This window comes from Corvus cornix, chromosome 2, assembly GCF_000738735.6.
Source record: "Corvus cornix cornix isolate S_Up_H32 chromosome 2, ASM73873v5, whole genome shotgun sequence".
Lineage (NCBI taxonomy): Eukaryota > Metazoa > Chordata > Aves > Passeriformes > Corvidae > Corvus > Corvus cornix.
The window spans coordinates 59,105,785-59,127,484 of NC_046333.1; the positions used below are offsets into that span (position 1 = coordinate 59,105,785).

The 21,700-nt window shown below is 39.6% G+C and overlaps 1 protein-coding gene across 1 annotated transcript in view; it reads right to left on the reverse strand.

Annotated features, from left to right (window-relative positions):
* CUBN (cubilin) overlaps positions 1–21,700 on the reverse strand; it is a 145,067-nt gene that overhangs the window by 62,227 nt on the left and 61,140 nt on the right. Inside the window, exons 27-31 of the mRNA XM_039569420.1 lie at positions 16,992–17,173; positions 10,386–10,560; positions 8,590–8,771; positions 3,261–3,417; positions 1,436–1,552 (exon numbers count right to left, since the gene is read on the reverse strand). Of these exons, the coding sequence (XP_039425354.1) occupies positions 1,436–1,552; positions 3,261–3,417; positions 8,590–8,771; positions 10,386–10,560; positions 16,992–17,173 (813 nt within the window). The remainder of the gene's footprint in view (positions 1–1,435; positions 1,553–3,260; positions 3,418–8,589; positions 8,772–10,385; positions 10,561–16,991; positions 17,174–21,700) is intronic.

Below are 21,700 nucleotides of genomic sequence, written 5' to 3' on the forward strand. Positions count from 1 at the left end.
ATTTTGCTTCTCACTGGGCCCCACTTAATTGGCTCGCATAAGCTGAAATGACAGACGTGGAGCCGGCGCTGCGTTCAGCAGGGTGCCGCTGACTGGCGTTCAGCTGCATACGCGTGTTCCGCACTCCTTTGTGTCCTGTCTGGTCAATCAATTACAGCTATCAATGCAAGTCCTCAGGATACACAGCAAAAAGGGAAAAAACACAGTGGGTGGCCAGAGCAGGAGACTTGTTGGCCTTCCCAGTAAAAGGAGAGCAGGAGCTCTGCTGTGGCCTGCCATTGGCTAAATCTATCGGATATGCAATGCAATGTATGTATGCTATGTATGTATGTAATGCTGTGCAACGGTGTAATGAAGCCATGTGGAGCTGTAACACGAGGCATGGGATGGTCCTGCTGGCAAGTGGAGGAGGTCACTTCTTCTACAGCACTTTTATGGTCTCTCATACTCTTGTAATTCAGGAGACAGCAGTCATATATGAGTTTTCAATATGAATCCAGGGAAAGTTTGTCTTTAAAAATAAACGTTGTATAGGTGAGGAAGAGCTTTGATGATGTCCTTTTCATGGACATCCTATTTGTATAAGTAATTATGATAAAAAAAACCTATTACTTATCTCCTGATTTGTGTTTTGGTGTTTTCTTGGCAAATTGATATTTGTTTTATAACCTAGCAAAATAAACTTATACATATGATTGAAACATCCTATGATTTTAACAACAATGGCTAAATATAAGATGTACAGATGAAGTAGAATAGTTCCTATTTAAAATTAGGATACTAGAGCGCTATTATAGGATTTAACACATACAAATTTTTTTAGGAATCTTATACAATGTAAAGGTAATAGAGGGTATTAAAGGTAGTACCAGTATCTGATGGAAAATATTTGGTGTTTTATGACCAATCATAAATCTGTGCAAAATTATGAATAGCTGAGAGTGTATCTATGCATATAACACTCCTTATTTATTTTTCTTTGTATTTGAAATCGAAGATTCTGTGTATCTTTTCTCATTATTCAATCTATTTTTTAATGTTACTAGCATAGATTTCATGTAACACAACTCTAGTTTGAAAACGCCAGACCGAAATAAGTTCAGCTAAATACAAGTGCTTTAATTATATGTAAACCCTGAGATTTTCTCACAAATGAATCCAACATCACATAGTATTCAACACCTCACTTATAATTGTAACACTTGGGTCACAGTAAATTGGGGGAGATGACAGAGTTGCAAATTGTTTTCCTCGCTATGCACTAAATCTTTTGCAGTGAAATCTGACTTGTGACAGACTGGGAGAACCACACTCATCAACTACCAGGATGCAGAACTTCCTAAAGACATAAAGGAGGAATTTTGCATTGTTATTGCAGAAAAGAAGATGAGGATATTAGTCATCCCAGCTAACTACAAAAGATGTTTTTACTTACATGGTTCCTGAGCCTGAATAATCCAGCTGCAGTTCTGATTGTTTGGGTATTTGGCAGGATACAGAGGAGAGGAAATTGCTGCCCCAACTGAATCTGATTCTATGAAACTTCCACATGCTTTAGAATGAAACACAAAGATACAGATACATATATAAATATTTGTATATACAAATCACCTTGCTTAGATTCTGTAGTGAAAATGAATGCATAAAGTGTAACATGGAACATCAGCATGAAATGAGGATAAAATTCTCCATAGTATTTAATCAGAAGAAGAGACTTAAGGATTCGTTCCCAGCGCTGGGTGCACTTTCTTGACCTGGATCCACAAGCCATGCTGCACCTGGCTGACCATCTGCAAGAAGCCAGAGTGACTTTAGACCTGATAGTTTTCATCTCCTCATAGCCCAGAAGAGAAATCTTGGGGCCAAAGTGTTAAACTCTCTCAAAGTGTTAAACTTGGTTCTGGGGTAGTGCAATACACCTATTTCTCTGGTCATTTGTCTAGGCTGGCATCTAGGAAGAAAAAAATCATAAATTACTGTCCACTACCTTCCAGCAGCCAGGGATGGCACCACATTGCATTAGCGGGACCCTCTTGTGAGCTGTGTCAGCAAAACTGCAATTGTGTGAGGTGTTGCACTATGCTAGAGCTTGACTGACTGCAGAACTTTGGCTGACAGTGCTGAGTGCTGCCATGCCTCATCTCTAAGCTCGGTGGCTGCTCATAAACTGCCCAGGTCAGAGTTTAACACACACCTGCTTTGAACTGCCGGGTGAGGAGGTGAGTACCAAAGAGTGAGATTCATTTATTGTGCTGTGCTGCCTAAAATACCAAACAAAAGATGGGATTTAACTGAGTTTTCTCAGGAAGAGAGGAGCTGAGTTGTAAAATCCTAGGCAGGGAACACTCACTCATCAGACGTGGTTTGAGCAGTACTAAATCCAGTAAATGTGTTCTGAGAAAACTGAACAGGTTAGGCTCTCACAGCTGCTAGCCAGAAATGGCTAATTAGCTATCTAACTAGTATCTCAGTAACTGAGTAACTGAGATTTTTGTTGATACAAAATCCTCCTTTTCTTTATAATTTTTCACAATATTTTCAAAGAATGAAACATTTTTGGGAAAAGCAATATTTATGGTGAAAAGAATCCTGAGAGGAAAATAAGAGAAACTGATTTTCTCTGCAAAAACTAGATGTCTGCATCTTGGGGAAAAACTGTTGCCGAAATTATTGAGAAAAAGTGAAAGCAAATCACCAGTTATCAAATAGTATGTAATTTCATGAAAATTCTGCCCAGTTGGTGTCATTTTTCATTAAAAAGGAAACCATGTAAAATACCAATTAGTCCGCCACAAATTGGATAGTTGATGTTTGGCAGGGTGTGCAGGCCTGAATCCATGGACTTCATCAACAGCATCACACAGAATTCTTTTATAGCTTTTCAGATTCATGCGCATGGATGGACATATAAAATGTTATTTTGTCACTAGGTCTGTGGAAACTGCCAGTTGCACATTTTTCTCAGGACGGTTATGGACAGCTAACCCTCTAGGGAGGAAGAATAAGAGGCAGCTGATGTGTGCTAGATGCCTTGCTATAAAAAGTATGAAATCTTTTTTCCCAATTGAAGAATCTAAGTTGATCCTCAGGCTTTAAATTCTTTAATCTATAATTCGGAAAATTCATTCCTGGTAAAGATACACACTCCATGTGCTTCATGTGTAGAAATGATACTTTCCATTATCAGCTGTGCTAAAAGACTGTGTCTGATACAAAGTGGTGATTAGATAAATATGCATTAATGTAAATGATGAAATTACCCTCAGTGAAGTGAGCACTGAAGCCCCTGTGCTGGATGGTTGTATCGGAGTGCAGTCGGATGTACATCAGATTCTTGGAGGATGTGATAGGAAGGGGATGCTGTGTTCCACAGAGTCTTCTAAGAAGTGGTGCTTCATTGTTGGGACCATCAAATACCTGTTATGAAAAGATCAAATGAAGTGGTTTTTTTCAATGGGAGTGTTGAGAAGACTTTATTTCATTCTCTCTCTTATGTTTCATATATTTTGATCCTGATATAATCCTGCTATGGGCAGTGCAAACAAACTGTGCATTGCTTATCTTAAGTGGCAATTTCCAAAAAATGTGTGTGTTTCAGGTTGAAGCTACTGTGACCCTTGTAACAGAAATGCCTCAAGCAAAAATCTTCTTTCATGTGTATTGGGTATTAAAGCAATTCTCCTTTAAAAATCCAGATATTCTCATACATTTGTTGTTTTCTCTTAAGGGCCAGCATGAGTTCCTGTGTAGCTTTCATTCAGTTAGACCCTACATCTTGCCTCAGTAAAATTTCTAAACTAGCCCTAATATGCAATTGGTGCACCAGTGAGAGCTATGTCTCTGGATAAAAGGTCACTAGGATTATGGTTTTTAGATACATGGACCTGGCATCAAGGATCAGAGTCCTATATCTATGTTTTATAACAGTTTTAAAGTGCTGAATTACACACATATACATGAAGTGCTATTTAAGCAGCGGGTAAAGATTAAAAAAAAAAAAAAAGGAGGAAGAATGTAGATAGGTTTAAAAACTTCACTTTTAATTTTACCACAAATGCCTTCCTTCTCTTTTTTCCCCCCTACAACTGATAATTTTGTTTCCTTCCTGTTTCACAATCAGGAAGAGAAGGACAGAGAAGTTAGAACCAACTTAAGCAACTTCAAAATTTTGACAAGAGAAAGCACAGAGAGAGAAGAATGGGCACAGCCTCAGTCTCCCATTAATTATTCCCAGCACTCCAACAGAAGTGATTTGTTGCTGCTGTGTTTGGAGCCAAGGAACAACCTCAGAAGTGCCTGGTTTCAGAAGCAAGGAGTGCTGGAGCTCCCAGCATGGTTGCATGACCCACAGAGGAAGAGCCTTTGGGCTACTGGGCAGCAACAGCAGCTGAATTCAGTTCCTGTTTCAGCATTAACATCCTGCCCGGCCATAGGCACATCATTTAATACAATTTATGACTCGGCTGGAGAAAAATATGGATTAAAATGTGGATAGGAGTACTCGAAGATGGAGCCAGGATGATAAAAGCTATATAAATGCCATCAGATTAGAAGACATGTACTTTTTATTGAGATTGTCTTCTTTTACTTCAAAATGCCTCACATTCTAGTGAGTCTGTGCAAGGCTGCACCAATGAATTAGAAATTTTTAACTAGACCATGTAACACAATGCAGTGTTTCTGCCTCCAGTATTCAAAGGCTTTTGAGCACACTAGTGAAAACAGCAGCTGAGAGAAAGATGACCTGTCTCAAATAAACCTCAGAGCTAAGAAACAAGGGACAAAACTCCTGCTTAATCCCCTGACATACCCTACATAGTCAATGCCGTACTCATGAATTAAACATTGGCCTGTGATTCTGGGAATACTAGCTAGCTGTGTGGGATCTTGTGATGGAGCATTAAGTCCGCAACGCCTGTTAAAATTAGTACCTGGTAAAGACACCCAGAAACATCCATCCATTCAACCTTTTCTTCTCTCTTGGAAGCCTGCCACAATCAAACCTCTAATACACAGCGTGCAGTGTTTATTCTTCCTCTGCACATATATTCTGTATATAAATCAGACTGCCTGGAGTTAAAAACCACAAACGATGGAATGTGGGGGAATTAAAATAACCCTTAGGAATTAAGGCAGTGTCTTTCCCTAGACAGTAGTGAGAGGATTTCATTTGAATGCTAGAATTGAGAAGCATTTCATCAGCAGAGCACAGAGAGAGGACCTGACTGCTCCCGGTAAAATGCTGGGTTTGATTGATCTGCGTGCCTCTGCCCAGCTGAGGATACAACCAGGAGGATTTCAGGCTTGAAGTTAGATCAGAAACCACAATATTCACACACTGGTTCAGGAAAGAGTTGTATCTCTGCAATTTCTTGAAGCTATTTTAAAAACATCTGAGAAATGCATTTTTGTGGCTACATGAGTAAGGAAAACTGATGCATCTGCTTACTTAAAAGCCAAGTTTTCAGTTGCATTGTGCTTAGCAGCAATTCCCTTTCCACAGTGAACATAACTGACTCATTGCCTTCTTCTTCAAACGTGTCCTGAATTTTGCACAAACACATGAAAAAAAGATGTCAAATTTTGTCTTCTGAGCCAAAAAACCTCCACATATTTGTAACTGTTCTCTCTTGAAAGATCCTCTTTGCCAACACCTGGAATAAATTAAGTTGTACCTCCTCTCTATCTCACAGAAGCTTACATTTCTACATTCTTGTGTACTACTTGTTATACTGAAACAGGAAAGAAAAATAACATTTACTTAATCAAACTCACTGGACAGATCAAACTATTTCTCCCTCCCCTTTTCAGGATCTTGTGCTACAAGCACTGCCTTCTGAGTCACGTCCTCCTCTAGAGTCCAAATATTTGGAACTCTTGCTGACCTGAGCTCCTGGCATAGCATCAGATATATTAGTGGCTAAATACAGTCCAAAAATACAGCAATTGGTGCATTCCCAATTTCTTTCCCTCCATTTTCCTTCAAATAAACAAATTTGTTGTGAGACACACTCTCCAGGTAGAAGTACACAGAGGCTGGTACACAGAGAGGAATTAAAAATTTACTCAAGGATGGTGACACTGACAACAAAAACTCTTCTCAAAGATCTTATGCTTTCTACATAATATAACTGAGTTAGACTTGAGAGTAGAGAAAGGCTATACACCCTCATTTAGCAGATGAAGAGATGCTCATCTGTTCTGAGAACAAATAAGAAACAAAACTGAGGTGCAGAAACAGAGGACTCAACTAAATTTAGAAAGCTAAACGAATGACAAATGTACTCTCTGTGCACTCCCTCCATTGGCTCTAGAGGGAGCTCAGGGCAGCTATCCCACGATTTACCATCACAGGCTCAGAATACATTTGGCTGAACCTAGATCTGTGCTCAGATTGACATCTAAAATCACTGAGCAGAACTGAAAAATGCGTTGGGTTTTATGGAGTTGCAGCACAGCCAAGAAGCAGCAGACACAGGTATTTCCCCTGCTCCCACTTTGCTCACATAACACATGTGCAATGGAAAACCTTAGAGGAAAAAAATACATTTTCATGTGTTCCCCATAGAAAGGAATTTATGGCAGAAATATTTGAGGGAAAAAAAAAAAAAGAGTCATAATGCAGGAAAAAATGAGTGGATCCAGAAGGGGGAGGGTGAAGGAGAAGACCATTGGTACACTCAGGGGCGGAGGGAAGCCTCAAGAGAACTCACAGAGCAAATAAAATCCATACAGATAAGTAAAAATTCAAGAAACAGAAAAGGGTGGAACCACTGTGCTACTCATACATGGTAGTTGTTCCTGTATTAGGGAGAGAAAAACAACCCACCTGCTTCCTTAGCTGCCTGTATTTTCCATTTACACAACTTCTGGAATGCAATTCCTAAACCAGTCACAGTCAGACATCTACTTGTATTTTCCAGCTACTCTCTGTTCCCTCACTCTGTTCTCCTCTGTGTGAGGCATAAAGCAAGTCTTGGAACGAGGTGAACACGAATCACATCGAGGTGTTGGTAACAAGTGATTCTCCTATTATTGGCATACCAAGAGTGAAAGAAACCCCATTTACTCCTTTCTTGTTCTGCTGGTTCCCCTACATGAGCACTGAAAAACTCTACCTCATACAGCAAAGCCTCAGACCCTTTCATTATCTCTTGGCTTAAAACCAGCATTCCGACTCATCAATTTTCAAACCACACCACACTTGGTGGGCAGTGATTGATGTCTGCATCAAATTTGAATCTCCAGTTGTGTTTGCACAGCTGGGGCTGATGGGAAATCTTCTTCACGACCCCCAAAAAACCAAAAAGCAGAAGCAAACAACAGATGCTCCTGTACCTTTGGAGGACAAGGGGTGTCACTGCACATGGTCTGCAGACTCCGTTCAGGGAAAGAGCTCTGGCACAGCCATCTCCTCTGCCCACTGAGGGAATGATTTTTTCCAATGATTCACAACCCAGTGTCCTATCCAGCCACTGATAAGTCTCCCAAGGTAATGGGAGACTTATGGATGTAGCTGCAAGGAGCTCATGGAACCAAGTACTCCACAAAGTGTTTAGATACGTACAAATGTCCCTTGGCATCAGGTCTAGAAGAGAAACTTGTATATCAGGCCTTTTCAGAATTTAGCCCTTAATTTGTGAAGGGTTCATTTGTATTGATACAAGTACGACCATCTCAGATAGCCTGCATTTCTGTCAGGCACTTTGACTTCCTACTCTTTTGTCATAGCACAGAAAATTTGAAAGTTCCTTTTCAATGGTCTCCTGATGTAGTTAGTAATTTAAATAAAAAGACATGACCGTATTTCTTTATGCTTCATAACCAGAATAAAAAAAGGAACAGTCACTGTACAAAGACGCTTTGTGGCCAAATGAAATCTTCAGTTCTGCTCAGCAAAATGGGGGCACATTTCCTTTTTCTAGTTCAGTACAAAAAAGCTTTACGAGGCAATGTTGTTAAAACTGATGCTGTTTTCAAAAGAGTCTCAGTTCCTGCCAAATTGAATTCTTTGTGAATGACAGTTTATCAAGGAGAGGAAAGCTGGATTCTGGGCTATAGCCACTGTGCTTTAACTGACTAGAACTGATCACACATGCCTTTGTACTGAGTGAAGTGCAATCTGACATCGAGGGTCAGGATTTCATGTCCCTGCTCCCAAAAGGCCAAGTGGAGACTTGGAGAGTTTTTCGTTGTTGTGCACTGATTGAGCAGCAATTTGAATTTCTGTGACATCAACAAAAGTTCACAAACCACCAGCAATGTGAAGCTTTAAAGAGAGCAGTGGGTCTAATGAAGCAATTAAACAGACAGCTGAGTAGCACCTGAATACACAGTATATACATAAAAAAAATCAGCCAGCAACAATTCCCTCTGGATGTAGACTCCCCCTCTCCTGAGTTTGTAGCAGGGTGTGGGCAATCTGCAATATATGTCAGCAGTTCCTCCTATGGCTTGGAACAAGCTGTGGTAAACTGCACTATAAATGGGAGAGGGTGTCATCATAACAGTCATCTATGTATGAGGTTATTTTGCAAGTATTTCACCAGACTAATTAAGGAAACTTTTGAAATTTCTTTTGTTACTTACTTCAACATTGTCATAGTTACATGAATGGTGATTTTCTATGTCAAAATCCGTGAAATTCAATAGGACTCTGTGGCTGTGGTCCACTTGGATGACCCAGGAACAATCTGTGTTGTTATTATAAGGTTGAGGATAGTTTGGAGAATGGATTTCCCCACTTGTAGCTTGGAAAATACCACCACAGCCTGAAAAAGACACAATTAGTTTAAATCACAAGCTCTTCTCTTTATGCTTAGTGAGAACCTACCTCTATTTTTAAACTAAGAACACTTCCTTCTTTACGTTTCCTACATTAAGATTTTGTAAGATGAGCACTACAACTGTTCAAGTGTCCTGGCTGCAACAAAAATCAATGGAAATTCCTATCAGGAAAGTTTAACATTATCATTATAGTTGAATATGCAACAGCACTGCTCTGAGTAATGTAGCCCCAAGCTGGTAGTAGATGTTGTAAAGGCTGAAGCTTTAGTTCTGGTACTCCTCTATCCTAGATACTGTAAAAGCAATCCAAAATACTGTTCATATGAATGCCACACACCTGACATACTGAGAAAGCAATAACTAGGCCTAGCTGAGCGCAGGGTGAGAAAATTACTTCTTTACTGAGAGCTCATTGCTCATGAGCAGTGCAGCAATTGCAAACCTCACATTTCTACTTCTCTACCCATGAAGTTGAGGGTTTCCTGAGGACTCCACCCTCAGATACTTCTGATCAGAACAGATCTGGTGCTCATGAATATCTAAATAGCCTGGAACTATAGATTCCGTGTGGGAAGTACCAGGGCTTTCAACAGGACTAACATGAACAAACGCACTTTTATATCTTTAAAAGGGATAGAGGAGAGAGAAAGAAAGACATTGGGATTGTTGTAGATGGAGGCAGCCTGCTGGAAGGATAAAAAACTATACTGTTATTGCATTCTGGTGAGTGGGTATTTTAGAGGCTAGAGGGGGGTTGGAGTACAACAGGCAAGATATTGTAAAGGAATGAGAAAGCTTCAGGGGGCCTAAGCAGAAAAAATAAGCTGCCAGGTCTCAGAAGGGGATTTGTTCAAAGGACTATTGTAGACTTCTTTTATTAAGAAAAGATCTTGTGCCTTTCTCATAAAACTTGTGAGAGAGGAGAAGTATAAACCTTGACAAATTAATGAATCAGCGTGCTTAATCAAGCAAAACTGCAAGAATTAAAATTTGCCTTTTGTAATTTTTCATTGATATTTCATATTTTCTGATAATTGTCCTTTTTTATAAGAGCTCCCATGTAGAGATATGGTTGAGTCTTTTAAGCATATCTCTTCTTTTACTGATTACCAGTAAGGCTATGAACAACTAATCACATTGGGGGTGGATGAACCTTTTAGAATTCAAGTATTTACTAATCACTCCAAATATTTTTGGAGTCCACTGAGTTCTTCAAGTTAAGCCATGTTCTCAGATATTTTTCACCTTACCTTTTAAAACCAAAAGCATCATTCACTGAAAAAAGTACTCTGTATGGGTAAGTGGGTGGGAAGAACTGGTAGCATGCAGAAGTCCTTTGCTGATTTCAGGAATGTCTTGATTAATTATGCAGAGAAGAAACCCAAACAAAATACATAAATAGGCCTAGGTTTCAGCTAATTAGACAATTTTTAACTCTGTGAATTTTTCAGCATCTCTTAGTGTTACCAAATTCAGTATCGCCCAAATTCTTTCTCAGCTTTCAGTCCTGTGCTGGTTGACTACTTTAAATGCTTACATGGCTGATCCTCAACTCTCAGAATTCCTGAATTTCTCATGGCATTAATCAGTATACTCACCACCTGGATTTTCTTGCCAGGAGGCATTAAAACCTTTCCCTGCCACTGCTGCATCTGTCTCGAAACGGACAATGGCTGAATTGCCAGTGGTGGAGACTCGCAGTGGGTTCTGTGCTGGTCTTGAAACACACAGCTGGGCTAGCCTAGGAGAGAGGAAATCTGGGCCACCAAAGACCTAGAAATGGAAGAAATACTGTCAAAGTTTTCCAGAGAGAGTGTCTGCCACACAGAGTACGTGAGAAGTGTTCAGTTTTTAGGAGGAAAAAACCAACCCCATCTATAATTATTGAAAATGATTCAACATTTTAAAATGTAAAACTAATAGAGTAATTTTCTCTGCGGGTTTACCTGGTATCTGAACCCCCTGTACAAACCAAGTTTAAAATCCTAGATGATTTCAGAATATCCTTGCAATAAATAGAATTTTCTGTTTGAGGACTTGGCCACATTCTTCTTCCCTTTCCCTCCAGAACATTCTCTGGGCATATAGACCCAGATTTTTTTGTGTGTGTGCTTGTGCAAACAAACTGCTTCTTTTTGCAGGAAACTGTGCTGATGATTTGCACCATTGATATTTAGAGGCATAGTTAAAGATGATTTTTAAATTGGAGCTAGATTTCATCTTTCCTTCTGATAAAACAAAAAACCACTGCAACTTTATTTACTTCAAGGGCAGCATAAATATACAAACTACTGGATTTGGGTCAAGTAAACTACATTTTAATAATGTTCTTCAGAAGCAAGGATATATAGCATACATATTTGCCAAAAAAGACCTGGTTTTGGCTTTTAAGAGTAATTATTTCTTACTCAGAAGAGTGTGCCTCAGGCAGTCATAAACCAGAGAACCACCACTCTCTTAAGCATCACAGCAGTATTATGTACTTACAATGCATTTTTAAACCTAGTGAAGTGAATTAAGTGGCAGTGATGAAGCCTTGTTAACCCTGTTTCTTGTTTTCCAGAAGGGACGTAGGATTTTAGTTTGAACTCATTTATGACTGGTGGAACCGGCTCACCTTCCCTAGTCTTCCCTCTCAAAGCAGAAGAAAACACAAATGCTGAGTGCAATTTCCAATTGACATGTGATTTTGGTGCCTAGAGCCCTCAATGATTGAATTTTCTTGGCTTCCTGCATGCTAATGAAATAGCACCCAATACTAACAGTCTACCACCTTTTACTTGTATGTCCCTCATAGGACTGCAGCTGCAAAACTCAGCTTGACAGTAACCTCAGATGTGAAAACTATAAAACAGGTACACCTAATAGAGAACATGCTGCTGTCTTTCAGCAACTGAGCTAGTAATAGAAAGATTCTAATTCTGTAAGCACATATTATATATAAATGCTGAAACTAAAGTAGGTAACAGCAAGTTCTAACAACATAAAAAAACCCAACCCAAAATAACAATAAAAACAAACAAGCAAACAAACAAACAAAAATCTGAAAGCAGAGAATAGGAGTATAAGGCAACAAATCCCATCAGAATTTTCCAACAGTAGCACCTCAAGTCCACTCCAAAATGTAATAGTTTGGTAAACATCAAAAAAGTTAAAAGAAGCAATCCATGCATCTTTCTCAAAAAGTGACAGTACTGTTAGAAACAGCTTTATATGTGACCTTTTCTTCTATGATCACTTCAAGATGAGAGGAAACTCAATGTTTTAATAAGCTCTGTCAGACACTTTTTAACCCCAGAAGAAGTTTGGGTTCTGTCCAAGCTAAATATCTGAGCAAGTCTAACAAAGAGCTGAGCTAGTCCCTCCACATCCAGGGCTAAGTGTACTGCATTGCTACATAATTTGATTAATTGTGTGCTCACTAACTGCTCATAGGACCTGACACCGCTCTGATGTTAGAGATATAAAAGAAAGAATTTGGTTTTAACTGGAAAAAAAAAAATCAGTGACTCCAGGTTAATGTGAGACCTCAGGAACTGAGGCTTGCATCCCCAGAAGAAATAAGGAATTAATTTTTCTATAAACGTCCTAGTCTGTTAGATGTTCAAAAGACAGTATTTTGCTTTGGTGGCTGATAACACAGGCTTAATAGCTTAAACATTCTTATTTTGACCGAGACAGCAGTTTTTGCATTCTGCAGGGAGGCTGTGTGACTTGAATGGATAATGATTCCTCTGTCCAATTGATTGTCTCAAGGCATTCAAAAGAAGTCACTATGGATGAAATCACAGCTCAGATTCAGAATCTGTAATGAAGCTGTCACAGTCTGGGGAAGAAGCCTGTTTGTCCGCTGGAAGCTCAGCGTCTTCAGAAAAATCTTACTGCTTGGCTGCTCATGAGGCCCAGTGACAGCTGCATTTGTCAGAAGTCTGCTCAAAATGTGAATTTTAAAATGTGTTTGTGGTACATTCTCTGAGTCAGAGCCACAGCATGAGACCTAGCAAGAACACATGCTCTTAATCATCTAAACCAGCCTAGGGAAGCTATGTGGCAGAGGAAACAGCAGGAGTTTCTAATATGCATCTAGTAAGTCTCATGGACCAGCCTCTCACATCATCCCTGGCGCTCCCTGGGGCTTTCTGCACACCATGGGCAAGGGAACCAAACCCAGGTCTGACATAAAGCCTGCTGATTTATGCAGCATTACCTCAGAAATTAACTTAGCCCTAGCTGAACACTTTGAATTGACCTGTTGGGAAAGAATTAAGGATGGGGAAGAAATATTGATAGAAATCTGAAGTTTGTGGGTCTCCTTTACATTGGTAACTGTTCAGCAACAGCTTCTGCACAGTTTCAAAATAGAAAGCAGTCAGAGGCATGCTCTTTATAATTAGGAGTGTATTTTCTTTCCTCCTTTAGGCCAGTTTAATTAATCAGATGTTTTCATAAGGGCTGGAACAAAAACAAGTTTGAGTGTTTCCATGACAAAAAACAATAAAATATTGTATTTGGCTACAAAGAGAAAAACCAATAGTTACCACATGAAAAAAGAAGAGGGAAAAGAGAATGGATGGAAAGAATGAATTCAAGGGTGTGGTTCATAAAGAGTGATAGGATGTCTGAGCTGAAAAAAAAAACCAGAAACATCTAGTCTGACCAGGGCACCTGATCCAGAGATAAAGTGGTATTGGATGATTTAGCAGGGCTGCAGGACACTGCCATTAAGCCCATGGTTTTAATCTGTTCTTATCATTTGCTTCTGCCCCGTTAGCTCCATTTAATGTTAACAGTCAGCATTCCAGAGTTATGAGCAACAGAAAGCTGTTTTTATGCGGTTGGTCACCCTCATGACACAGATTTTCTGGGAATAACACTGATCCCTGCTCAGATATAGCTTCCAGCAAAGGGAGAGCCTGGCTTTGACAGAGAATTAAGAACTATGGTAATACCTGATGTTTCTTTATATTTAAATGAGAAGACCAGAGCATCTAATAGACTCAGAAGTGCAATAAATTGACAGTCTTCCCTCCTTTTCAGCTCAGAGCTACATCTTGCTGAGGCAGAATATATTTATAGTTTATAAAAAAAATCTGGTCCTTGTTAAGGAGAAGATATCATAATTTGTCATAATTTATTCAAAGCAGACATGGTAATTTTCCTCTATGAATGTATTTTCAATAGAAGCCATTTAAAAATTATTTCAAGCCTTTCATTGTGTGCAAAATAATGTCTTCTATTTCCATTAAACATTTCTATAAAACATCTTTAAGAACAATTTAAATTTGCTTCTGGATGTTTATAAAAGGAATGGAATTTGATGGGGAAGAAAAAAAGACAGACTGCAACAGTGTCATAAAACAAACAGGAGGAAAGATTAAAGGAGAATGTGTCAAACACTTGAGCCATGGGGATAACCTGAGGATTTCACATTAAAAAAAAAAAAATTAATGTAACTATTATTGCACAGTTGTGGTGAAACATATGGCAGTCCTGGGATACTGGCATGGAAATTACAGCTTGTTTAAGAGGCATTTTCAAAGGAAAGGGAAGGGAGACTCTTGCTGCCTTTTACAAGAACAAGGACGCTTCAGATATATTCAAGAAACTATGGTATAAAAATGAAGATAGCAGCAAAGGTGTCGTAATGGGAAATATCTCTTAGAATTTTCTTAAATTCACTGCCAGCTCAAAGGGATGAGGGTGCTCCTAAGTGAAAGCTAAATGCATACAGGAGAGCAACTTTTGTGATTACTGGGAAATATTTATTACAAGACAGCTTATTCCAGGTAGCAGACTTAATGGGACCTGGAGGGACAGCGGAGTGCAGAGTTACTTTAGTACTGATTTTGACTTCCCATTAAAACTGGAAAGTTGTTTGACGTGAAAGAAAGCAGGAAGCAGTAGAACTTGCTACTCAGAGATAAGGAAAATGTGAAATCAGGAGAATAACCACAAGAAAAATCAGACTTCAAACCCCAAAGAATACTTAGACAGGATATTTCTGGGAAGTTAATGTGAGAGACCTTTGGAACCTTAGTGATCACTGAAACACACTGTATCAAAAGGACACCAGGAACCTCTTTTTTTTAATAGTCTGCAAACTCAAATGCATGTGTGGTCTTCAGCTTGGACATACACAGACAACTACAGGAAAGAAGATGACAAGATAAAGCAGCTTCTGAAAATGGCTAACCATGGGTTTTTTTCCCCACTAAACCTGAGTCATCACTTGTTCTGTGCAGACTATGTCAATCATGCTATGAATGAATTTTATAACAAAAGCAAGAAAATAGGTATGTGGAGAGGTACATAAAGCTCCACCCAGTGCCTGCAGTTTGGCAGGGGAAGCTCTATGCTGCCAGGCAGGACCTTTGATCATGCACTAAGACATGAATCAATTTTCCCCTGATGATTTATGTTAGGTTATCTGCCAACAGATCAGAGACAGGGGTTGGGAACCGGATGAACCAAGGTCAGGAGACAGGTAACTTGCAGCATGCCAGTTCTGAGGGCAGGAAGGCAGGGGAGTTCAGGCAGCAAGGTGAGCATCTGTGCATGTATGGTTAGAAAGAAGCAAAACATAGCAACTAAGCTGCAAATGGCAAAGAAAGGAAACCCAAAACCTAAAGTGAATACCTTGCTCAGGAACACAGAGCAGCAAACTGCAGGATCCTGTTAAACGGTGTGTTTAAGCAGTTAGTGTCCAGCAACCCCCTCAATTGGTTCTAGGCCAGCTACCTTCCCAGTCCAAAAGTTCTCAAACAAATGGTTGCCAGTCATCTGTACTCTTGATGGATCATGATAGCTCCTGAGCAACCATCTGCAGATGTAGGTATTGTCCTTGGACTATTCAATAAATGGTCATTCATAGCAAATTTAGATTTGGAGGCTGTTTGATAGATTCCTCTGGGCAACAGGGACATAACTGGAGGCAGATTAACTTCAATCTAGTAATTCTGGGCACAAAGAACAATGAAGATGCAATACGACAGACTTCATCAATACCATACCAGCCAGTACATGTCACCTACTCACAGTCTATGGTGTCGGCAATGTGACATGCAGGCACACTTGCCAATGCTACTGATGGAGAATTCATGCAACAACTTCCTTACACCCAGATCCTACAGAAGTCCCAAAGTCAACAGGATACTCAAAGCACAGTGTCCATTTGGTCAAGATTTCCACTGCATTGATAAGCTAAATAACATAGCCTGGAGAAATCAAAGCTACTAATGTGGGAATGGGCAGCAGTGCATAGGTGTGCGTGCTGGACAGAAAATTGTCTCACCGTATGCTGTATCACATCACCCAGGAGAAGAGGAGAAGAAAGGCTGCAGCAGAGTGGTACAAGTTCTCTTAGTCAATCTTTTGCATTCATTACAAAAACATTAAAATGTCACCCATGTAATAACATTGACAAAAAGTCCCAACAAGTGTACTTCCGTTAGTGATCTCAAATGTCTCTAGTGAGAGCAGTCGGGAAAGTCTATAATTCTAAACAAGTTCTTCCTGAAATTATTTCCTATCCCTTCTTCCTGTACTGCAAGTCTATTCAACTCTGTTAGCTGCGATTGGTCACCTGGTTGAGCAAAACATGAGCAAAAATATGTCTTACATAACACGGTCATCCAGTCTTACGGGTCTCTTAAAGGTCAGTACATGCTTAGAGAGGCCCCTTTTCTCCTTTTTCCACCACCCTAAGATGACTAGGATATTGCCTCTTCTTTTATTTTTTTTCTTCTGAGTGCAAAAATTCTGCATAATTTTCATCACACAGGGTTGTAAATCTCCTCACATTCTTGGAAGACCCTACACAAGGCCTCACCTGAATTATCCTCAAAGTGATCTATCATATTCCTTTACACCAGGAAATTATCTTCATGGTACAGCACTCTACACTTAGATTTTGTAAAAGGTGAGCTTTTTAAGACTAAGTTTTTCAATGCAGTTTTGTCTCTTGTTAGGAAGCATACAGTGCTTCCTAACATCATAATTGGTTAAGGTATAGTCACCAAAGACATAAAAGCAAAAAATAATAAGAACATTGTGGCTTCTGTGACAACACCTGTTGAACATAACTGTAACCATGGGAAATTGTGGTAGAATTGTTTGTTCTGCATCTGCAGTTCTTGGGATTATCTGTTCCAGACAGAAATGAATGTAACTTGTGTATTTTAGAGGAGTAAATAAAATGCTCTTACCTCCAAAACATCATAGCTGCAGTTTGGGTGATATTCAATGTCGAATTCCTGAATAGTGAGTTGAATGCTGCTACCAGGTGCTGTGTGGATGTACCAGATGCATTCCCTATTGCTTGGGTATCTGGTGGGGTAGCCAGGGCTGTGAAACGAACCAGAAGGGCCAGATAGTTCTTCTCCACAACCTGACAACAAGGCAAAACAGCCTGTCAGTGAGGAGCTCTGGAAAAACTCACCAACAGCTCTGTGATAAGGACAGGCAGTAGCACCCATTTCATAGACACATTTTTCTTCCAGCCCTTCCACTGGGCTGGAAGGTGTGCTCTGTCACAGGGAACCTGGGAAGATAATGGCAGGCTGGAGCTGTTTGCACTGCCTGTGCAGGAAGTACTTCACCTCCTGTTTTGGTACGTTTCATACCGAACCTCAGCATCTGCTCTGACTGCTGAATGAACTGAAACACTGTCCTGGGTTAGCAAAACTGAACCCGCTACAGACACAGAGGAAAAAAGTGACACTTTTTGTATTGGCTTCTAACTTCATCAGTTCTAAAAAGCTAAATCAGATCCATTCTCAGCTCTTACTGACTTTAAATAATGCACAAGCAAAGTTATCACAGGGAGGTCTTTCTATTGATGTAAAAATGCAGTTTCCCACTGCTTTAGAAATCATAAAATTAAAGACAATGCAATTTGCCTCAGCCTACTGAGCATGATTACAAGCTGCCAGCTCACAGTGGATAAACCAGCTTTCTGACACTTGGTGAGTTTATGTTCTTTTCAAAATTCAGTTGTAACAGTGCAATTGTATAACAAGCCATGTTTGAAAAGTCATGTATTTTCTTTTCAGATAAGAAAGTATTGTCCTAACACCACTCCCCAGACCCTGGGGTGACTAAGTTCTTACATAGTATGAGCTAGATTGAAAAAAAACAACAGTAGCAAAACAATGGATGAAATGCAGGCCCTGGTTGAACAGGACAAAGCAGCTGAACATCTGAGACTAGTTTATCACTGCTTTATAAAGACGTGGTAAGCATAGCACTAGCCTGTCTTTAACGAATTCCTGGGAAGATGCTACTCCTGACTCAGTCCCCATAAGAAGGGGGGATAAGCCGAGAAGGAAGGCACAGCAGCCCTCCCAGTTTCAGGGCAGATTTAGATCAGCTACATTCATAGTGAAACCCTACCTTTAGAGAAGCCAATAGGGTGGCTATGTACCTGTCACATGCAGAAAGCAAAAGGATTCTGTGTTTGATCTGATTTTGTGTGTGCCACTCTGCCTTCCAGCAGCATTTTTTTTGCTCTTTACATTACAAGCCCCCCAAGTGTTTAATTTAGACACTAATCTTTTGCTTACACAGAATGTATAGGGCCACTTGAGCTTTGTAATGCACACACTCCATCAATCTCTTTGGCTTCATCTCCAGAGGAAAGGTTCCGTCACATAGCAAAGGCCCAAAATACTTAATAAAACCATCTAACAAACCATGAGCTCTAAATTCCCGGAGGCATATACTGTGGTATGTCACAAGTGATAAATAGCATCTGTATTAGAGCCTTTATTTATAGGAGATATTTTATAACATAAACCAAATAAACTACCCCTTTGATCTGCTCAACATATCCACGCAGATGTGTAAAACTCATGAAATCTCTATTAAATCTAAGAATAATTTGCAATTTGAACAAGGTGTCTGGCTATTGCTCTGCTTTACAACTTTTTTTTTCAGGAAGCTGCAGATCAAGATCTTCAGTTAAGTGCAAATATTTTCCTTAACACCTTTCATGCCAAACTTGTGGCTGCTAAGTCCTAGAAGCATTTACCATCATTTCTACCAAGTGGTCTTTCAGCTTCACATAGAAAACCTGACTTTGGCTTCCTCGTAGTTTCTTATAGGAGTTTTAGGACTGCAAAACACAAATCTATGAGGGGAAAGAGCAGCAGGTCTGAAAGGAAGCAAATCTATTTTAAGCTAAAAAAGGAGATATCTAAATACAGATGTGAGGCCATGCCAGCTACCTTACGCTGATCTTTCAGTCCATCACACAGAATCCACCAGAAAAACACCTTTTAAACAAAAGAATTCCCACTAATCAGGTAAACTTTTACAGGGTAGAAGTTGACTCACAGGTGAATTGGCACAGGGTTAGCTCTTCTCCCTTTCCCCACCCTGCTGCACACGATGCAGCTGGAGGTGGCTTGCCCTGCAGTCACAAAGCTACATTGTCAAGCTACTGGGCATCTCAATCTAGGAGCTAAAGAAGCTTTTAAGTGTACTTTAAACCAATCCTGCCTTCAATCCCTATGGAGAAAAAGGCAGTGCACTTCCTTCCCTGAGGCTGCCAGCACGGGTAAATCTTAAGCCCCTGAAACTTTGATATCCATGAACATTTCATCAGTGGGATGGAGAGGAAGAAAGCTTCTATGTAAAGCACCATCCTTTTTTTTTGCCAGTGCCATTAGAAAATGGCCAGTTTTTCATCTAAAGAAACCAGGTCGTTGAGGTTTTACAACTGGAGAAAAATAGGTGTCGTCGTCGGGGAAGCCTTACAGTGGAATTTGCAGACTTTCTCTCCCCTCAGCAGCTGGAATTACACAGCCACTAAGGACAGACCTCAGGAGGAAAAGCCGCTTCGCCAGCTTGGGAAACAGTAAGATATCTCAACAAACAGACTTCATGTCTCGGCCCCTGAGGGGGTGGGAACAGGGAGCAGGGGAGTTTCAGCAGGAGAGAACAAAGCCAATTGCTATTTATCTCAGCCTGAAGAAAGCTGGGAACATTTTAAAACTTAACAGGCAGTTATGACTCAGCTTCTCCAACTGAGAATTTCCTGCTAGCCACAAAAGACGTTTTTTATTTAAACCCAAAATGGCTCAGAGGAGTGGAAAGCTTGTGTGCTCTTCTTTGAGGCACAGACCTTTCTTCCATGCAACCCTTGCAGGTAGCATTCAGATTACACACACTCCCTCTCCAGAGAGGTTTATATTTCCTCTGAGCTCAATCAACATTCTCTGGCAGCACATGAGTAAGAAGGTCAAACTGTTTTTAATGTCCCATTTCTTTTCTTCCAACTAAAATGTTCCCAGAAAAGGCTTTTTTTTTTTTTTTTTGAGTGATTCTTTTTAAGTGTGCCAGTAAAATGGAGGTAAAGCTTAGGTCTCTGAGATTCATTTCTTATAAGTTGTTTGCAAACAGATCAGAGTTACTTGAGTTTATGCCTAAGCATTCACTGACTAATAGATGAAAAAAGAACTCAGTGATCTTTGCAAATATGTGAACTTCACACCTGAATTCTTTTGACTGACCAGCATATGCCACTAGAAACCTCCACATCAGAGCAGAAGCAGTATCTCTGAACTCTCTGGCCAGCTGCCAGGAAGTCTATGCAGGATGTTTCTGCTCTTAATAAGAATGAGGTAAGAATCAATTCTGGTTGTGCTTTTCTGAAAGTATAGATGCTAGTTGATTTTTAAAACATATTTACATAAATACTTATGAGATTAAAACAAATGTTCCAAATTTAAACTCAGTGGCTGTATTATAACACCCAAATGAGAAAACTCAAATAATAAACTTTTTGAAATGCTTACAAAACTTTGATTACAACCTTACATGAATAATTAATTACACGAATACAAACCTTCTCCCAATGTTTGTATTTGTCTGCAAACATCAAATAAAAGTTTGATTCTATTCAAATAAATGGAATTTGTGCTGTTTACAGCAACGAAGTAAAAAAATTTGGTCTCTAGGGATAAATAAAAATGCAAAAGTAGTACCTATAAGTTGCTGCATTACTTCAGCTCTCACTGAAAAAACAGTGAATAATACCAAGCCATTCTGCTCCTAGTGAAACATCTTTAAAAGATTTTCTCAGCACAGAAATACATGGTCTTGCTGTGTGCTGTGAAATGCAAACAGCTGCACTGTGGAAAAGTTTCTTGCAGCTGAACTGCATACAGCATATGACCAGTTTGTTACAACCTCCTTGCAGTAATTTTTGACATTCCAGCCCTGCAGTTAAACAGCGAAAAAAAAAAGAAAGGGAAGATACTCTTTTAGTAGTGTAAAGGTTCTGGAATTCCCTTGAAAAATGCTGAAAACTACTACCTACTCTGGTGTTAGTTGCTAGGAAATCAGACAACAAACAGAAAACTTAGGAAACATATATTTGGTGGTTTTGCTTTCCTCTGACCAAAATCTATGTATTCATTGAAGATTGTGCAAGGGATGATTTACAGATCTTTCCATATTACTGCCTGTCTGGTTAGCAGATGGTGTTCATTAACCAAAGAAGAATCCCAATTCTCAGAAATAATTATAGCTGAACAGAAATGTTGTAATCTGTGGAAAACTCTATTATTTGCAGGGTTTTCAGATTTATTCATGGGTATGTTTTAGCCACATGCTAGAAAAATCCCACCCATAAGGGTTAAAGTGAACTGGCACTGTTCCTGTAAAATCAAAGTTGGGGAAATGAAAGGATACAGAGTTTTCCAGTTGTGGTACTCATGGTGAAACATTTCAGTAAGTGCAAACTGACTCTAACTGCAAGGAGCATGTACTTATAAACATTTGCCTGTGCTACAATAATACTTGCATGAAGTGTAATTTGGATTTGATTCTGAAAACTTTTGCTCTCTTGGGTAGGTTTGGTTATAGAATATTGTCCAATGGCTGAAGTAGAACAATTTATGTGATAAGGGTT